The 14,512-nt window shown below is 35.7% G+C and overlaps 2 protein-coding genes across 4 annotated transcripts in view; one reads left to right on the top strand and one right to left on the bottom strand.

The window, feature by feature from the left end:
• The window catches only part of LOC128218801 (uncharacterized), a 65,844-nt gene that overhangs the window by 40,285 nt on the left and 11,047 nt on the right, over positions 1 to 14,512 (bottom strand). For all 3 annotated transcript variants that reach the window (XR_008258468.1, XR_008258469.1, XM_052926497.1), the window contains exons 7-12: positions 13,285 to 13,498; positions 12,515 to 12,645; positions 11,431 to 11,622; positions 10,731 to 10,881; positions 1,249 to 1,385; positions 140 to 319 (exon numbers count right to left, since the gene is read on the bottom strand). Coding sequence is in view for 1 of the 3 variants with exons in the window: in XM_052926497.1 (XP_052782457.1) it covers positions 140 to 319; positions 1,249 to 1,385; positions 10,731 to 10,881; positions 11,431 to 11,622; positions 12,515 to 12,645; positions 13,285 to 13,498 (1,005 nt within the window). In the remaining 2 variants the exon portion in view is untranslated. The remainder of the gene's footprint in view (positions 1 to 139; positions 320 to 1,248; positions 1,386 to 10,730; positions 10,882 to 11,430; positions 11,623 to 12,514; positions 12,646 to 13,284; positions 13,499 to 14,512) is intronic.
• On the top strand, positions 5,958 to 8,397 carry LOC128218806 (heat shock 70 kDa protein 12A-like). The gene has a single exon (XM_052926512.1). The coding sequence runs from the start codon at positions 6,131 to 6,133 to the stop codon at positions 7,859 to 7,861; it is 1,731 nt and encodes a 576-aa protein (XP_052782472.1). The 5' UTR covers positions 5,958 to 6,130; the 3' UTR covers positions 7,862 to 8,397.

Below are 14,512 nucleotides of genomic sequence, written 5' to 3'. Positions count from 1 at the left end.
CCAGTGTTACTTACTATAGGGCCATATCTTGTGTATTTTCTGGCCCACAGAAATTGATTATCACACTCCTCTATAGCCTTCGCAGCCCGTAGACACACACTGACAATAACTAAATAACCCAACCACCAATGTAACATACCATAGGGCCATATCTAGCCTCGAGGAGTATTTTCTGGGCCTCTGTGATAGTTAACACTTGAGATAGCCCATCACTCTCCTCTATAGCTTGGGCAGCCCGGAGACACACAGATTTCAGTTCCTTCAGCCCAGTCAGGTTTGCGTCTTTGATAATCTTGTGGACCTCTGGCTTGCATACCTCCTGTGTATGGGGAAAGTAGAAAGTGCATTTACTATTATTGAACCCTGTACTCTATTAATAGATGATTATTCTTCAATTCAGTGTTAAGGTGCAATATATATCACCAAAAGAGCGTCACAAGCTCTTTACTTTCGGTGTTGAGGAGGTAAAATAATTGTGATGATATTTACTGCACTCACAAACCATGTTATTGAGACTATATTCCAGCGCAGGTGTATAATTTTAATCGCAAAGCTTGCAGGTGATGTAATGAGTTTGAACCAGGCTATCAAGGACAACATTCAATAAATAGCGTGCGGTATACATTAAAAAGGTTGTAATCTATCGTGCAGTACATGTGAATACCTAGTTGTGTAATTTTTCCACACAGTAGATCTGTTACACCCATTCGACTTGTTACAATCCCATATGGGAGTTAATGTGTAGATGAAAACAAACAAAACACTCTATAACATGGTACAAGCCAATAGAACTTTACAGAATTATTACAAATAAGACTCACATTCTTATTATAATTGTAAACACTGTTTAATCAAAACAAATGTACAAGCTTGCGTAAGAAAATCAGAACATGATATAACTGATAATGATAATAGTTTTTAAAGTTTGGGAGTCCTGAGGTGTTGTTTTTTTTCAAACATGAATTTTAAGAAAATGGAAATGTTTTCACACCAATCAAAAAGGTCTATATAATAAAAGCATATGAATAAATTTAATGAAAATTGAAGGGTATTTTTGGTATCACTAAAAAGCTTTATGAATATGGTCCCAGTTGACTCTTCGAGAATATTTGGACTTCCAAATCTTCATTCAAAATCTTTGAATTGTAGGAGTCTGAATGTCTCCTAAATTTTAAGAATTATTTCGCAGACTGATGTTAATTAAGTAATTCATTATGAAAAGTCATAATTAAAACAACAAGCACTCACAAAGAACTTCATCCTATGTTTGTATCCTGTGACATGGCCGAAGATGTGTGCATTGAAGTTCACACAGTGACACAGGCCACACACGTAGATCGTCTCCCCTTTCTTACGCTTCAAAACCTCGGTGACATACTTCAGGCCTAGAAACAAACAATAAATAACACCAATTAAATGTTTTGTTTTAGAAAATAGGAGGGGAATGGGTCTTATGGTATACACATATGGAATTGCTTGTTTGACAATAGTCAATACAATTTGCCTGAGGCCAGGTAAGGACTAATGCACCAGTCAATTGAAACCACGCCCCCCCCCCCAGGTCCGGGGAATAGCGGGGACTTTGACTTTCAGTCCAGCCAACCCCGGCTAAAATCCCCGCCCTGCGGTGATGAACAGATGGTAAAATCCCCGCCAAATGTCCACGCTCCCCAGGGACCCTTGATAAGGTATATTTAAAGCAAAGACAAAACCACCGCATTCACCCGGCACTGCGGGGCCACATGAAAGGTAAAAACACGGCCCATTTCCACGGCTATCCCCGGTATACCCCCGGACCTGGGGGGGCCGTGGTAAAATTGACTGGTGCATAATTAGCTATTGCCATGAGACCAAGGGGAATTATAAATTCACTTGGTCTTTCCACAACCTCGTGCAAATGATTTTGATTTTTTATCAACAAGCCATTAAAGAAGTGTTTTATTTCATGCCATTTGAAATCAATTTTACAAAATTAACAAGATATATTTTGTAAAACTTCTGTCTCCCTTATGGCAGCAAATTAGATAAAATGCATTTAGTATGCGGGGTAATGCAATATAATGACCACCATTCCTTCCAAGTTTGAGGATAGTAGGTATTGTTATTGACCAGATCTAAATGTTGTTATAGACACTGATGAGAAAAGGTTTACAGCTAAAAAAGAATGCGTCCTCCTGACAGCAATGAATTAGTTTAAAACAATATAAAGTTTTGAATTTGGGGAATGCATGTTGTACAGACAGTTTTGTTTTTAATAATATGACAGCGGTCAATATCTTGCAATTTTTAAGCAAATCATTTTAGTATTTCATCAGTATATCTACCTATATCTTAAGATACATGGTTTGACAAAATTACTGTGGTGAATCTGGTGACCTTGACATTTGATTTGTTGATCTTAAACACAATATGGGGTCTACAATAGAGATCTACAAGTCATGACAAATCTCCCCACAAAGTTTTAGGACAATAGGTACAAGTGAAGTATTGATATTGATTGGATGGTCAAGGTTTTTGTGTTTAAGGCCACTGTGACCTTGACTTGCAACCTGCTGACCTCAAAATTGTTAGGGGTCATCTGCAGGCAAAACAAACCTCTCTGCAAAGTTTGAGGATCTGAGGCGCAAGTGGTCTCTAGTTATCAATCAGACAAGGTTTGGTCAAACCGACTGACAGACATGTGCAATTCAATATACCCCTGCTTCTCCAATGGGTGCCACAATAAATTATATTATATTTTCTAAAGTATCCCATCATAAAAAAGACATATAAATCCTGGGACACAATTTAAACTATCTTGGTTAAGTACTACTACCATAGGTAATATGCTACACACCATAAAATTATGTTAACGATTTAAGACTTGTGCTTTTTTACTACATACATACAAACATAAAGAGGCCATGGAGGCCATGTAGGAGGTAAAGGTTTTCAAAAGGAAATTATTTTCAATTTGTTAGTTTAGACAACAAGACATTTAAAAGTGTTTCCTTTTCTTTGTCCTGGCAATGAGAGTTTGGAGCCTGGGATTCAGTCTTTTTAACAAATTTGAAAGGGGACCTTCCAAGGAACATACCTGAAGTTTGAGAAAAAAATGGCCAAGTGGTTAAGGAGAAGATGTCATTGAAGATGGAAGACATATATTGTCACCATAACTCACAATGAACACTTAATGCGCTCAGGTGAGCTGAACGACCCATGATAGGCTATGCTATACTGGCATGGTTCTTTTGGTCATTTTCAATCCAGAGCATGTAATTGTGTGGGTAATAGGTAACACACTAACACAAAGGCAAGGGATAAAAACAAATACACACAGTCAGTACAGGTTGTCTAGTCTACTGTACTTCTTACCTCTTTAACAAAGGCAAGGGAATGAAAAATAAAATAAAAAATACAGTGACTGAATACTGGTTGTCTCCCTTAGATTGTATTATTTTTACTTAGTATCAATAGCAATTTTGATAACTTCAAGAACCATAACTCAGTAATGCAAGGACTGATCTGGCTGGTTTAAAAAAAGAAATCTCTCTCTAGGCCTTTTTTATTTGATTCTAAAAATACTCATTTTTGAAATAAAAATAAAATTGTGATTTCGTTTTTTTTTTTTTTTTCCGCCGATGAAACTTTATCGCGGCAAATCATTAAAAGCAGAGGACGTCACAATACCTGTAAAATTATTGGTGTAAATATTTCTAAAAAAAGTTTAAGCCAATGAAAAACATTCATCGGATTTGCAGGCTGGTGCTAAAAACCTGGTATCTGGTGCCTGGTATCCCCTGGTATGCGGTATCACTTTCTGATACCGAACTATGTTGATATCAGGGTTAATATCAGATGATAAATCCAAGTATCCACGGTCCGTTATAAATTGCTTTTTGACAATCAATGCATACTTTAAATAACACGGTATCAACATAATCCGGTATCATAAACTGTGATAACGACTTTTCTCGATATCGATACCTGGTATCGGGTTTTTATGATATTTATACTGCTCTGTGTGTTTTATTACTATGTAATAAAAATTTTACATAGAAAGAGTAATTATGTTATGCTGTCACCTTTGTAGTGTTCCCAGGTTCTGAATGATTTGTTACTAGTAGTTATGTTTAAACGTTATGATGGCCACCGGACTAGTCACATACACCCAGGCCTGGAATTAAATCGGGGTCCAGATTGTCTTAAAACCCATCCATAAATAAGTCTGAGAGTAACTTATTTTTTTTATAAAAAATATACTTTTAATTTTCCATTCCTTTCTTTACAGATATGATTCAAATATGCTGATGTTATCTACTGAGACCATCACTTTCAATGAAGAACATCACTACAATCGGTTGGGCTGCTAGATTGGTAGCAACATGATGTAAGCTAGTGCCTGTGAAACTCTATTGTTGGTTGGGCATCTATTGCTTACTGGACCGCTATATTGGATGGACCATATGTGTTGGTTGAAAAACAGTTACTATAAATGGTTGGACCGGAAGTGTTGGTTGGACCACCAGCGTTGTTTGGACTGCTTGTTGGACAGAATGTGTGATGGACAACTAGTATTATATGAATCACTGTTGGATAGACAGCTTTTGTTTTATCAGACAGCTATAATCAGTTGATTTACAAGTTCCTGGATCGCTAGTTCCTGGATCGCTAGTTCCTGGCGGATAAATATTCCCTGTATAGAAGGAAACAAAAAAGCTCTTTTGCTAACTGTAACAATGACATGGTTGGTGAATTGGTATCAGACAATTTGCAGCCAAGACAACACAGTGAAGTGATAGCCGATTCCTTAAACTCTAAATGGCAAATAAATTTACCGAAAATAGTTGATTTATTTATGTCACTTGTCTATTATAACATGCATTTACAAAGTATAAGGAGTGATTAATGAAAATATGAAGTGAACTTGTCAGATAAAGCAAAAACAAATGTGCACACACTTACATATTGACTTGACATTAAAATAGAAAATCATAGAGAATACATCATAGCTTTTGCTTTTCTGTGTGTTTATTTTTGCCGACCAAAAAATAAAATTCCAGAAATGTAATTTTATTTTTATTTTTATTTCCTCCTCCTCTGACACTTCACAACTCTGGCCGTTCGTAAAACATATAATTAAAAAAAAAAGGCCCTAATGGATTTCAGCGGTTCAAATCGATCCAGAAGCATTTTTTTTTAAAAATTAAACAAAAATTATTAGCTAATATTTATTACAGAAGTTCATACAGAATGTTCATAAGAACCCGGTAATTTATTTTATTTTTTTACACATAAATAAAAGCATCTTTGAAGATTTTCTTACTTGCATCCACGGCTGAAATAGGTGATTGGGAATATCAAACCCTTATTTTTTTAAAAGAGACAGTAAAACATTCTGATTTTTTTTGCATAATGTTCCAAAAAGGTTAAAGCTAACTATTAATAAGGAACATGAGCATTTCTAGAACTTATTGATTTTGCTTTTAAACGTCAAGGTTCCAATTTTTATGCATCAAAACAGTGTGTTAAAATTGTACTACCATATGGTTATTTCAGTACAGTTATTATATTTGTTGTAAATATACTTTTCGTAACTCTGGTATTAAATTATTACCAAAATGTTGAATAACAAATGAAATAAAGGATTTTTCTTGTCTAGGGTGAAGGCTTTTTTTTTCAAACATTCTGAAATGGTGGAAGGGTAATTCAAATTTAAATAAAATTGTTATTTTAATTTTTGTTTTTAAAACCAGGAAGAGATACACATTAAGAAATTATCGAGCTTATCATAGTTTGAAATGATTCCCATGGTTAACCTTGATGGAGCGTAGTCAAGCTGAGCTAATGGTATATCATGCTTCAGTCAATAAATGAATAAATACATATATATTTAGCTCATTATGTTTATGCATCAGCTAACATATCCATAGAATTGTGAAATACATCACATAAATACAGGTACATCGAAGTTTAGATATATCAACAAAATAGCCTAACAGCTACTAGAAAAGATGTTTTCAGAACCTGACCAGGAAGTAGAAGCTGCAGTGATTGTAGGGATAGACTTTGGGACCACATACAGTGGCTATGCCTTCATGTTCACCAGTTTAGATATAACAACAAAATAGCCAAAAAGCTTTGAGAAAAGATGTTTTCAGAACCTAACCAGGAAGTTGAAGCTGCAGTGATTGTAGGGATAGACTTTGGGACCACATACAGTGGCTATGCCTTCATGTTCACCAGTGATCCCACCTCCATCTACACAGCCATGGGGGAGGAGAGGGAGCCCACTTGTGTTCTCCTCAACCCAGATAAGACATTCAATGCCTTTGGTAAAAAGGCTCTTATTAACTACGCAGAGTTAGAACCGGAGGAACATCAATCACACTACTTTTTCAACCACTTCAAGAAAAAACTGTATGAGAGTAAGAAACTAACAAGGGAAACATCTCTCCAAGATCACACTGGAAAGGAGATGAAAGCAATGGATGTTTACAGTATTGTCTTCGAGTATTTCCATAGAAGAGCTATGGAACATGTTGGCCAAGTGAAATGTTATCAAACCAGTCAAGGATTTTCTTCAAAGCATATCCTGTGGATGCTATCAATACCGGCCATTTGGACAGATTCTGCCAGACAGTTCATGCGTGAAACTGCTACAAATGCAGGGATGAAAAATGTCAGGCTGGTCCTTGAACCAGAGGCAGGTGCTTTATATGCCATCGATAAACCACTAAATGTAAGAGAGGACATGTCAAATGAAAGGTTTGCAGTAGGACACAAATACATTTTGGCTGACCTTGGGGGAGGTACCATTGACATTTGTAGTCATGAAATCCTCGATAGTAGAAAACTCTGTGAACTGTACAGAGCTACCGGGGACTATGCTGGGGGATCAAGAGTTAACCATGAATTTGAAAAGTTCTTAGTGAGACTGTTTGGCGCTCCAGCACTTGATGAATTTAGAACAAAATTTACACATTCCTATCAGGATTTTATACAGACAGTAGAAACAAAAAAGTGTATGTTTTCATGCAGTACAGATAAAACAACATTACCACTAGACTACGACTTTGTAACATTGGTGGAAAAAGACAATGAAGAAGCCATTGATGAAATGGTAAAAGGTTCAAGGTACAAAGACCTTGTGCAGTACAAGATTACGGGTCGTCGTCTTATTCTCAATCATTCAGTTGTGAAGGAGTTTTTTGACAGCTCCGTGGACATTATAATCGAAAAACTGAAAGAGATTCTGTCTGCCTGTCCTCAAGACAACATCACCAGTCTGCTGTTGGTCGGTGGTTACTCCGAGTCACCATATGTAAGGGAAAGAATACAGCAAAACTTTCCTCAACTGACCACAGTGATAGTAGAAAATGGGAGACTGGCAGTGATGAAAGGGGCTGTAATGATGGGACTGAAACCAAGAAACGTCATCCAGAGGAGGGCTAGATTCACATATGGGTTTAGTACATATGCACTCTTTGTTGAAGGCAAGCACCCAGAACAGTTTAAAAAGAACTTCGATGGTAGGACCTGGTGTAAGGGTGTGTTTGATAAGCTGATAGAGAGGGGTGAGCTTCTACAACACCAGCAGGAATTCTCTAAGAAATTCTATAAATGCATACAAACAAAGAGTAAACAGTTGGAGTCTCATTTATCCCTGTGGGGGTCTCCAAAGCCTAACCCCAGGTACTGTTACCTGGAGGATGACCAGTGTGAGCGCGTTGGTGTGATCAATGTACCATCTCCTCCTGGGGGCTGGCCTGATGAGATAAATCATACAGGGAAATTGGTAGTGGGTGAGACAGAGTTCACCATGAAACTGTTCATAGAGGAGACTGGTCAGGAATATGAAGCAAACGTTGATTTCCTGTGAACAGTTATGAGATGTGTGTAACAAACATTGACTTTATGTGAACAGTTATAAGAGATGTATCAAACAAACATTGACTTTATGTGAACAGTTATAAGAGATGTATCAAACAAACATTGACTTTATGTGAACAGTTATAAGAGATGTATCAAACAAACATTGACTTTATGTGAACAGTTATAAGAGATGTATGTAACAAACATTGACTTTATGTAAACAGTTATAAGAGATGTATGTAACAAACATTGACTTTATGTAAACAGTTATAAGAGATGTATGTAACAAACATTGACTTTATGTAAACAGTTATAAGAGATGTATGTAACAAACATTGACTTTATGTGAACAGTTATGAGAAATGTATGTAACAAACATTGACTTATTTTTATTGTGTGCACCAACAGCTATATTTCACCAGTAGTATACTTGTAAGTAAAATATTTTCTTTTGGTGTTCACAAGGTGAACTATATTGCAATCTTACACTGAAACCAACAATGTTTCTTTTTATTATATGCCTAAAAAAGGTATAAAGTGACAGTTGTTGTTTTACAGATAAGCCCGCCAAATTGTATAGAAACCTTAGGTCATTTTGGAAATGATGTCATTGAATTTGTCCCCAGCCCTTTGCGAGCTGACGTCTGATTTGGAATTGCAAACCAGTGAGAAATATCAAAATGTTATTTCACTGTTAAGAAACAGTGAAATAACATTTATATTTCACTGATAATTCTCTAACCATCAGAAAGCATATAATTAATATCTATAATACATAAGGTTTAAACTATCAACTTATTAAAGTTTAAAGTTATTCTTTTTGTTCATGTGAGATGTAATGAATGACAGTAATATTTGTGTTTATAGAGAATGTGTTGACATGTTATAGCATGGATTGTGTAACCTAATATATGCTAGGTAAAATAAGGAGGAATTCTAATATTCATTCAGAGACACCAGATTAATCTGATATAAAAAGTAGGATTTATAAAAAATACTGATAAATTAACACTAACAAATGCAAATTACTTGAAGGCATATATCACTGTTATGTATAACAAGAGCTGTCACAGAGACAGCGTGCTCGACTATTCCGCCGCTTTTCAGTGTAAGGATTGAAAAGTTTTGGCAAGTTATGCATGGATCACTGTTAGATTAGATTTCAATGCAATACATGGTGTGCTGAGATATTAACATAAATGTGGTTACATGCAAAATTTTAATCAGAATTTCTAAGTCTAATAATAAAGGGCCATTATTTGCAAAATACAATTATCTAACTTGGTTATTCAATTAGGTTGGGTGGTTGAATACCATTGTGTTAAGTCTCAATGCAATACATCAAGTAGTGGCTGAGATATTATCCTATGTGTGCTAACATGCAAGACCTTAACCAGAATTTCTAAGTCGCATAATATAGGGGCAAAAATTATATATTATAAAAGATAGAGTTATCTTACTTGATTAAATAAGAAGGTTAAATAGATGGGAGCCTGTGTGTAAAGTTTCAATGCAATACATGATGTATTCGCTGAGGTATTGACTTAAAAGTGGTAACATGCAAAACCTTAACCAGAATTTCTAAGTCGAATAATAAAGGGCAATTATTTTGAATTAAATGCAAATAAGAGTTATCTAACTTAGTTAATTAAGTAGGTTGGATGGTTGACTACCATTGTATAAAGTCTCAATGCAATACCTCAAGTAGTTGCTGAGATATTAACCTATGTGTGCTTACACGCAAAACCTTAACCAGAATTTCTAAGTCGATTAATAAAGGGCAATTATTTGCATTAAATGCAAACTAGAGTTATCTAACTTGGTTAATTTAGTAGGTTGGATGGTTGAGTACCATTGTATCAAGTATCAATGCAATACCTCAAGTAGTTGCTGAGATATTAACCTATGTGTGCTTCCACGCAAAACCTTAACCAGAATTTCTAAGTCAAATAATAAAGGCCTATTATTTGCATTATATTCAAATAATTGTTATCTAACTTCATTAATTTAGTATGTAAGATAGTTGGGAATACATATCCAAAGTTTCAATGCAATAACTGATGTATTTACTGAGATATTGACTTAAAGGTGCTTACATGCAAAACCTTAACCAAGGTGTGACGCCAACGTTGACACCGACGCCAGGGTGAGTAGTATAGCTCTCCTTATTCTTTGAACAGTCGAGCTAAAAATGTTTTTGTCAAAACATGCAATCTGTGAGAGTGCAGCTTAAAGATATAATACACACCACTGAAGGTCAGACAGTAACATAAGGACTGGCCAGTCAGCCTTCAAAGGTGTATATGGACTGAGGCATTCAATACCTGTCAAAACAATACATCAAGTAGTTGCTCAGATATTGACTTATACACGCTTTAATGCGAAACCTTACCCTGAATTTCGTAGTCATATGATAAAGGACACTAATTTGCATTGCATGCAAGGTCATTAAATTACTTTATTAATTAAGTAGGATGGATGGTTAGAAGCTATCGTAGAAAGATTCAATGCCATGCAAGTAGCAGTTGTTGAGATATTAACTTTAAGATGTCAAGTTTCATGCAAAACCTTCACAAGAATGTTTAAGTCAAGCAATAAAGGGCCATAATTGCCTTATATGCAAGATAGTGTTATCTTACTTGATTAATGAAGTAATGTTGAATAAATAGCACCATGTGTCGAAAGTTTCAAATCAATACATGATATCTTTGCTGAGATATTGATTCAAACATGATTACATGCAAAATTCCAAGGTATGACGCCAACGCCAGAGGGAGTAGTACAGCTCTCCTATTCTTCAAATAGTCAAACTAATGAAACTATATACAAGGCTGATTCAAGACACTGACTGCCATGAAATTTTGTTGTACACCCACCTATGATATATTTGTTGATGGGCGATTTCTCCTGGAATTGCTTATAGAACTCATCAATCCGCGACCCTATTGTCGGACTGATCTTCATGTCACCTTCTAACTTGCTGGCTAACCGGCTTTTGCGGGCTTCTAACTCGCGCAGGCTCTCATTCTGTAGGTGAAACAGTTACATGTTTAAACAGATCCAGAAAATAACATTGCTAATAGCTTTAGTTTATACTAGGCTCTTTTAGCTTGATTATGATGATAGCTGATAAAATCAAGTCAGAGTCTGTTTCTAGTGTAGAATTCAGTACTAATGTCCATTTTAAGAAGCAATTAGAAAGTACCCCTGTGCACGGTTTCAATAAAGATTGTAAGGCTTAAGAATAAATAATTCCCGCCATAGCCCCATTAGGTGTGGAAACTGCATTCTGATAAAAATATCGTAACGACATTTATTGCATGGACTTTGCTCGTAACTTTACCGGTGTTAGTGAGCTTAAGCATCGTAAGGTGGGTTATGACTAAGATATCTAATTGAAACATGACCCTGGCGAGGTTCGAACCCTCGACCTCTAGGCATGGACACCTATACCATTCGACACCTCTCTTCCTAAGCTTTGATAAAAGAAGAATTATTCATTATACAGTAAACAAAAGGTGTATGTAAGACAGTGACATATTTTGTCCTATATTTCAATTTCTCGAATGCAAATACCTGGATACTCTCTAGATCCAAATCCACAGCGTCCTCTGCGGGCAATTTCTTGTCACATTGGACAACGTTGATTGTCTCGCCCTTTGGTACATTACGAGCCACATAGTGGGCGCACTCAATCTCTAACTGCTCCTGCCCATGTTGTCTACCAATTATTACGAGATCCTGGTAGAGACTCGGTATGGTCTCCTTCTGTGAAGACAAAAATAAAGTATTAAAGAAGACATCCATGTAATTTGCTATTCTCACCTGTTCAGAATACATGCCAAAACCTATAGAATATATCTAAGTTTAGGGCAACGGTCTCAAAAATGTAAGGAAGGGTACTAGGGGACAAAGTTTGTTAGGGTACTAGGGGACAAAGTTTGTTAGGGTACTAGGGGACAAAGTTTGTTTTTTTAAGTCCAGTTAAAACACAAAAGCGGGTGTTGAATACTTACCATGACATTTCGGTATATAGTGTATTAAATTATTACTAGTTTATATTTTTAATTGTAACCAACACAAAGGGCCAACAATAATTAATAATCTGAAAATCCGATCTTTTATTCTAGCCAGTGTAGAAACAAAAGCCCTAGGGTCGAGGAGTTTTGCCGGGCAGGGTTGGGTTCCGTCAAAACACCAAAGCATGTGTTGAATGCTTACCATGACATTTTGCTATATTGTGTATTAATTATTACTAGATTTTTTTTTCATTGTTATCAACATAAATCACCAACAACAAATAAAAATCTGAAAATCAGATCTTTTTTATCCAGCTAGGGTTGACAGGGTTGAGGGGTTTTGCCAGGCAGGGTTGGGTAGCCCTAAACACAGGTATTGCGTTTAGGCCTCAGCAAAAACAAATGAGTTATAACATTAAGCAACTAGGATTTATATAATATATATATTGTTTTTACAATCCCTCTGAAATGTTATGTTTTTTTTAAATCTTCAGACATCTGTGGTTTAATACTGACAGGCAGCATGTGATTCCTATTTCCCAAAACTGGATAAAGTGGGATAACAATCCAATATAAGTTAATTCAAAAGCCATCAAAATTTTCACGACCATAACTTCAAATCACGGTTTCAATGCACTTACCAGGAACTTCATCCTGTGCTGTAGACCAACCAAATGATTCACCACACTCGTGTCCATGAACTTGACCTTACACAGTGTGCACAGATAACAGCTTCTGTTAGAGCTGACATACTCCACTATGTACTTTAGGCCTGGAAGTAATAGGATAAGATTTTATAGTATAAGAGAAGATTAAATAAAATTGTAAGGCTAGGGCGACACTGATTTTTTATAAACTTGACTCTACACTGTGTGCACCAGTTACAACTTCCATAGGAGCTTACATACTCTACAATGTATTTTAACTCGGTAAATGATAAGATATTAGGTAAGAGTAGCACCGTTTTCTTTTGACCTTCACTCTACACAGTGTGGACAGGTTATATGTCAATGTAAACTGTTACAGCTTACATACTCCATCATATTCTTTATGGCTGAACGTGATATGATAAAGCTGTTAAAGTTTCTATTTTAAAGCTTCTATCTAAATGTTCATTATGTTCATCATTCAGTAAGCCGATATACATAGGTACCATGTGCATGACAAACATCTTCAGTTAATTTTAAAGTAAAACAAGTACATAACTCGCCAATTATTTAAGCCAAGGTGACTGGCTTTACTGCACATATGTCATTGGAAACATGTGTACTAAGTTTAATATGAATATCTCACAGTTTTAAAATTCAAGGCCGTATTAAAAATTTGTACTGAACCATGAACCTGTCAGCCGGAGACAATGCCATAAACACTAATAAAATTAAAACAGCTTCACTGTGTTAACTTAACTTACCAACAAGTGGTGCCTGGGAACATTCTGCGCGTATTGCTTCCCAAAACACTGACCCATCTCTGACCTCTTTTGATCTTGTGGGCTCAGAGCACCCCGCTACCTCTGATGTCCCCTTAGCCCCTGATGGTGTTGTGTCCTCTTGACCTTGACCTTGAAGGGTTTCTAGTTCTGATATGGACCAGGGAAGGAAGTTGTCTGGCTGCTGGATTTCCTCCTAATAGATAATTTAAAGGTTGAAATTCATATTCAGGGTTGATAACAACTTTTAAACTTTCAAGTTACATTTTAAACTTCAACTTTTTTTAAGTGTAGCAGGCCTTTCATCCTGGAAGATGTTAACAATTTTGAATGATGCATCAATGTTCTAAGCATATGAAGTGCTAGATAAAACAAAACAACAGTGGAGATCTCCTTTTCTTACTGGAAAGAAAAATTTAAATCAAATTAAAGTATTTCTACATGTAGTACACAGTTTACATCCATACACATGATGAACTTTGTTCACATCTTTTGCATTTTCATAAAAACACAAATCCTTGCTTGATATCCCTGTGGAAATTGATATTATATTTACATTCGCACTTGATTTTCTCTACGATGGAATTCACGTTCATATTGCATGAACTGGTCAACCTTTCTTAACCTTTGTATATGGAGTTTCGCAAGAATGACCTGGGTCATGCATATGTAAAACATGGATTCGAATGTCTCAATTTTTTTCTTGATAAACACAAAAACTATTACAACCAAATCATTTTAACCACAAAAAAGAAATAAAGTTATAAGGGCTTAATGTAAATATAAGGTGCGATTCTTACTTTATGTGCGTTCATGCTAGCGTCAGCTTCATGAGTTTGCAAAATTGCTGCTGGGCGTTGATGAACACACATATATAAGAATCAATATTTTATTTACAAAAATTTAAGTCCATATATCTGTTTAGTCAGCCTCATACGTATTTTTAAAGCTGCACTCTTACAGATTGACAGTTTTGACATTTTTTTTTTTTAGTTTTTGTTTCAGAATCAGCTGATTTATGTATCAATGCAATTTATTCAGTCATATAAGATAACTCACAATACAACACATCGCAATCATTTGAGAAACTGCTGAAAATTTCAAATTTTCTTTTAGCCATAAAATATCAATTTTCGAAATAAATATGAAAAACTGCGATCTGATCTTTTGTTAGCAGTCTTGTATACAAAATAAATGGCTTCCAGACATT

The sequence above is a fragment of the Mya arenaria genome, chromosome 15 (genome assembly GCF_026914265.1).
Source record: "Mya arenaria isolate MELC-2E11 chromosome 15, ASM2691426v1".
In the NCBI taxonomy this organism is placed as follows: domain Eukaryota; kingdom Metazoa; phylum Mollusca; class Bivalvia; order Myida; family Myidae; genus Mya; species Mya arenaria.
This window is presented reverse-complemented; position numbering and strand designations above follow the sequence as displayed.

Excerpts from the sequence above, each read along its gene's own strand:
- LOC128218806 (XM_052926512.1), top strand. The coding sequence starts at position 6,131 with ATGTTTTCAGAACCTAACCAGGAAGTTGAAGCTGCAGTGATTGTAGGG.